Consider the following 6,000-nt stretch of genomic DNA (forward strand, 5'->3'; position numbering starts at 1 on the left):
TTAGAGAACTTAAGGTTTTCACAGAGGGGATCTTTGACAGCATTCCATAAAACTCGGGACCCACTGCTGGCTCTTATTAGTAATAGTGTTACTGTTACTCCTGATGATGCTGAGGACACTTCCTTGTGGTTGAAAGGAGAGAGACCCCCCGCCCCTGTCCGTTTTTGTTTTTGCTTTCTTCTTTCTTGAATTACTTTATTTATTTTTGATAGTAGTTTTATTATATTTTTTTTGTTTATTGGTTTGGTTTTTACTTTACCTATCTACTTGTTATATGTTATTCGGTTGCCTGGTTGTTATTGTGACCGTGTCTGACATGGGTTGTTGGGCGGGATGGCGGGATTCATGTTGGGGTTTCTTTTTTTTGTCTTTGTCCTTGTTTTTTCACTCTAAAGCAGACACACTGTACAACTGTTATACCTATTCTTGTGTCTTCTGCAGAACTCAATAAAAAAAATAGGAAAATTTGCTATCTAATGATTATAAAACTTTTTTCTTTTTTTTTTAATGACTGTTGTTGAGGAAAATGTGATGCATCTGTCCTCAGACGTTCCTCAGTCTCTGTTCTGTGGAAAAAAATGCTTGAGGGCAGAATGGAAACATTTTCAGCTCTGGTTGAAAGTGATCTGATTTTACAGTAAACTGATGTGTCTGTGTTTTTGTCACGTCCGTAGATTCAGAATGGAGGGACACCCGAGCTGCCAAGCACAGGGATCATTCCTGGGCCTGATTCTGTGGGATACCCATACTCCAACCAGTCCATCATGAGTGAGTTGGACATAAACACAAACACTTTCTTTCATAGTTTTTGAGTTTATTTTTCTCCCTTCCACACATTGTTCTCTCAATGACTCCTCCTTTGTCCAGGTGACAACTCCCACCTGAGTATAGACATCATGGATGAGCCTGGTTCCAGCAGCCCCAGCAACGACGAGGCGGCCATGGCGGTCATCATGTCCCTGCTGGAAGCGGACGCTGGCCTGGGCGGTCCTGTCGACTTCAGTGACCTGCCCTGGCCTTTGTGAGAAAACTGGAGAGAGGGGAGAAAGGCAGACTCCCTCTTAGCACCAGAGCCACTGATGGTCTGATCTGTACACAACTACTCTGCAAAGAATATACATCTTATCCCAAATTATATTTGAATAGAAAAGGCTTTGGATACTGAAGATTTTTCTTAAAAGTATTACACGCAAGAAGTGTATTTCATCCTAGAAGGCTTGAACTGGGATATTTATATAAAAACCCTGCTCCAAACAATGTGTTAAGATCCTTTTTGCAGTGTTAGTTGTCTGCAGACCCAGCGTCCCCTAACATTTCTAGGCTGAGAGAGCATTACTCCAACAACAGTCCATTACGTAGGATCTCAAGTTCCAGGGTCGCGGTGCTAATCTGTCTTCTTATGGATTGAACTCTGTCTAACCATGGCACTGGGCCCTGTCATCACAAGGTCAGCAGGCAATGCAGAACTCTCAGACTCCTGAGACATTCACAGACAGTGGTTCAAGTCTGATGTGGGTTGGAGTGGTCTTGGGTTGGGAGCGCTTGATTTCTGCCTCCTGCCGCAGCACTGTCAGCATCTCCAACTGTAGATTAAGTCTCCTCGTAGGATGCTGATGACGTACAAACACAGCTGTGGGGCACCCACAAAAATGGCTTTTTTAACCAGCTGATCTCCAACATGGGAAATGAACATGGAAATGGAATGGAAATTTGCTTGGAATATTCTTAGAGGGCCAAGCCACAAAATTCCACAAGCAGCTATGTTTCAGTTCATAATGACAAAAAAATATTCCTTAAGTAACATGAACGTTGTCAACATTTTCTTCAAGCTACTCTAAGGCTGCAAAACAGTTTGGAACATACATACTGCATAAAACTACCTGCAGCATTTCTGTCAAAAGTAAAGTTAATGCTGTCCAAAAATAATACTCATAAAGGTCTTGCTGTCACAGCTAGTGATTCATATAACTTGTTTAGTAAAGGTCTTCACAAGTCCTTATCTATGGACCCCATCGGAAATGTGCAACAATGAATACGATGTGCATTAATTCATTTAATGCAATTCAGACCTGATCCAAAATCCAGCAGCATGATTCTCCACCAGTGAACAGTCAAAATGAGTTTGAGCTTGTGAACCTGCCCTTACCTTACTGTCTTCCCTGCACACAAATATGGCAGGAAAATAATTTACAGACAGCCTGTTTTAGACATTCCAATTTATATTTGACCACATGGCTCAAATTTTGATAAGACAAAGTGTCATATCTGAATGTCTCTCACTCACTCACACTAATGGATTTATTGTTAACAGCCGTTGCTTTTATAATGGTTGTGAAGTGAAACGTGTCTTTGGGCCAGTGTGCATTACCTGACCTGCAATTCACACTGCGGATACGGCCCCCAGTCCCCAGTTCCCAGTCCCACACAACATATTTGTTTTTGAGCGTACTGTTGATGTACACGGCTCTCCCATAATTCAGTGCAGAAAGGGAGGAGCTGTTCAGAGCTTGTAAAACGGCTCAAGGAACACATCAGAAAACTATGATCTGAAGTGTCAGTTAGATGGACATCAACATCCTTCTAATTATATTATTGATTTCTCGTATACCTAAAAACATAGATAAATACTGTGCGTTGTTAGTATCTTGTATGGAATTGGAATGCAGCTTTGTCCTAAGCCCTATCCTGTCTAGGATGTACTCCATCTCTCACCTAGTGCATGCCGGGATAGGCAACAACCCACAGCGACCCGCTAGAGGATAAGAGTGTATACGTGATGCGACAATGGATTACACAGTTGCACATATCTGGTCAAAGCTGATAGCAAGTCTGTGCAGATGCGGGCAGTACAAAAGGCCCCTACACAACACAATTACACTGAATATAATGTAGAACCAGTTCAGGTATTAGAAACCATCTGGACTCGTGAAGACCTCTACTACTTTGTTCTCCAGTGTGGTCTCTTACACATTTAAGCAGCAAAATCCCTGGAAATCCACTCAGTGTTGATAGTAAGCTATTAGCTGGAGCAGAAAAAAAGACAAGGAAGCAAACTGAATGTTGTTAGATCAGCAGCTCTGTGTGCAGGTGTGTGTTCTCGATGTCTCTCTCAAAAGAGCAATTCATCTGCAAACCAAGTCGATTCAGGTGCTCCTTCATGAAGAAATGTGATTTAATGCCGTTTGACCGAGGTCGCTCCCTTCCTTAAACACTGCTTTCTACAGGTCAATTTCAATTTCCTTGCGGGAGTCATCCCAAGGGGATCAATAAAGAGAAGTCTAAGTCAACGTGTGGCCAGCTCTTTAGCATCAGCCCGCCAACATAAAAACCTGCTGGTCACAGGGTCTCCACATACTCATCTTCCCTCGACACCAGTCCCCATATGAAGAAGTTATGATGCAGATACAGGCCCCAACTGATGCAGATACAGGCCCCAACAAACAATTTCTTTGGCTTAGTGATCTGAATATTTAACAAGCTGCCCGTCATCTATTTTGCTAGGGTTGGGAGGAGATTGAAAAACAAATTTACAGTATGTGAATTCAAAAACTAAATCTGTTTAGCACTTAATGATGCACAACTGTACTGTGGCTATATGTAACCATCAGTGCAAAGTTACATGTTAGCAGAGATGGCTATAATGTAGACAGGGCGAGTATACAGTAGAAACGGATAAATGTCATAGAGATGGAGGCAAGTGTAGGTAACAGGGATAAAAGCTAATCACGTCCTGTGACCGTTAATGGGACAGCTAGGAGCATCTGAATGGAATTCTTCATTTCAGTGTGTTTTTCCTCCATGATAAACAATATCTTCAACACACTCCACCTCGCCAGCTCTCTGCTGCTCACACACATTTTGTTGTCAGAGTGTCATTAGATGTGGACATGAGGAGTCTCAAGAGACCTACTGCCTGCCTGTATGGAAAGAAAATGAATTTGCTCTCAATAAATTTCAAGTGCATTCAATGTCCAAAACGGATCTGTAAAAACTAGTTTAACTAATGCCCCAATGTATCAGTATTCCAGGAAAGATCCTATCTGAGAGGGATTGTACTGAATATATTTGAAATGTCTCACAGAGATATACTGTTAATTTATAATCAAGTATAAGCATTGGTTTTTCTGAAGGTCAAATCCCTGAGCGGTTAAGGACACAGAAAGTGGTGTAACAGCACTCACTGCTGTAATAAAGGTATTTCCATGATCTTCAAAGACTCCTAACTATATGGATAAATAATACAAATCTTTAACAACAGGGACTTTAATGTAATGTCAGTATGTAAGAGGCACAAACTGGGCAAACACATTTTCTTTCCGTATAGACGGAAAGTTTTTAATCTACAGCTTGATATCAACCATTTGTGGCTGAACATTTAGCAGCCCTTTAAAATTCTTTAAGATTCTCTCAAACATGGGATGCAGAATGGTCTAAGTCGAAGATGCATAGCTTCCTGTGTCACCCATCTGTGTAAATCCCTTTGTAATTATACACAGCTGGGTTGAAACAGGATTGCTGACATTGAAATACCTGGTGAGCTCAGGCTCCACCCCCTCATGTCCTCCTCCAATCAGGCAGCTGGCACGGTCCCCTCTGTATCTGTTCTAGTGGTTTTCTCTTTCAGTGTTTTACGCTACACACTACACTAAAGTGTTCCCCTTGTTGATATACCCCTCCCCACCTGGCAATATTGTATCAATTCTTTAAATATTATCATGTTAAGAGTATACTTTATGCAAATATATATATGAGTATGATGAGTGTATTGTATGTATCAGCAGTGAAATATTTTTAAATAAAAATATTTGTTTCTGTCATTGTATGGACTCACATGGTCAACATATTGTACTACTATCTTTCTTTCTTGTTTGTCGCTCTTACGCATCTGTTCCACATCATATTTTTCTTCAGTTGTGTGTTTCTTACACCTGATCTGTTCTCTCACTGGTATTTCTATATGATGTTGCCATCCAGCTGCTGTAGACGCATCCAGCTGCTGTAGATGTAGATGAGCACACATGGACAGGCTCATTGTTCTTTATTCAAAACAGGCAGCTCAATGGAGGTCATTAAATAACACACTACTGCTGTGTGTGTGTGTATACAGCCCTGATGCTCCAAAATGCAGAGATGCTTAATGTTTACAAGCTTATTGCATTTACTCTTACTGTAAGTGTATACTGTTTGACGTTTGATTTTTGTGGCCAAAAAAGTTAAAACCTCCACTTTAAACTTGGCATTAAATAATCACAGTAACGGTGGAAGCAATGTATGCATATTTAATGTCCGTTCCTAAGTCAGATCATTTTCAGACATTTCTTTCAACTGTTGCCAAAAATGATACAAACCTCCAATGCTAGTTTAAAAGTTAAAACTCAGAATGGTTCTGCATTTTGACAGGAACTACTTTGAACAACTACTGAGTTGTGTCTTTTAACTTTCTTATGTTACTGTACAAATACTGGTTCACTTTGATTGGCAGACTGGCTGACGAGCTGAAGGGTTTTTACTGCAGCTTTGATAATCCCACATTCCCAACCCATCACCCACTCTGATTGAGACACCAGTCAACCCTGTCACGCTCCCTTATGACAGAATATCAGGAAGGCACCAGCTCTGAACAGCATGTCACTCTCCTACCTGACAGTCTGTGCAGACCGGCTGACGCCGATCTTCACCCAGTGTTGGGATTTCTGTGGTTGCGAAATCCCAACACTGGGCTGCACTACATACTGAAACACCTCCATTCTCCAGGGACGTATGCAAGGATCCTGTTCGTGGACTTAACCTCTGCGTTCAACACCATGATCCCTGAACTCCTCTTCAAACTTTCCAGGCCTCTGCCTGTCAGTAAATCACAAACCACCTGACAGACCAGAGGCAGCATTAAGGCTGGGAATATCACATCTAGTATCTGGACCATCAGCACTAGTGCCCCTCAGGGAGATGTGTTTTCTCAACAACTCAATTGCCTCTACACCTAAGGGGACCCAGCTGTAC

At 41.6% G+C, this 6,000-nt stretch overlaps 1 protein-coding gene across 1 annotated transcript in view; it reads left to right on the forward strand.

The window, feature by feature from the left end:
* Nucleotides 1–4,776, forward strand: part of bmal1a (basic helix-loop-helix ARNT like 1a) — an 84,775-nt gene extending 79,999 nt beyond the window's left edge. Inside the window, exons 19-20 of the mRNA XM_083916517.1 lie at nucleotides 675–768; nucleotides 868–4,776. Coding sequence (XP_083772643.1) covers nucleotides 675–768; nucleotides 868–1,025 — 252 coding nt within the window. The 3' untranslated portion in view covers nucleotides 1,026–4,776. The remainder of the gene's footprint in view (nucleotides 1–674; nucleotides 769–867) is intronic.
* The last annotated feature ends 1,224 nt before the right edge of the window (nucleotides 4,777–6,000 follow it).

The sequence above is a fragment of the Echiichthys vipera genome (genome assembly GCF_963691815.1).
Source record: "Echiichthys vipera genome assembly, chromosome: 7".
Taxonomy (NCBI): domain Eukaryota; kingdom Metazoa; phylum Chordata; class Actinopteri; order Perciformes; family Trachinidae; genus Echiichthys; species Echiichthys vipera.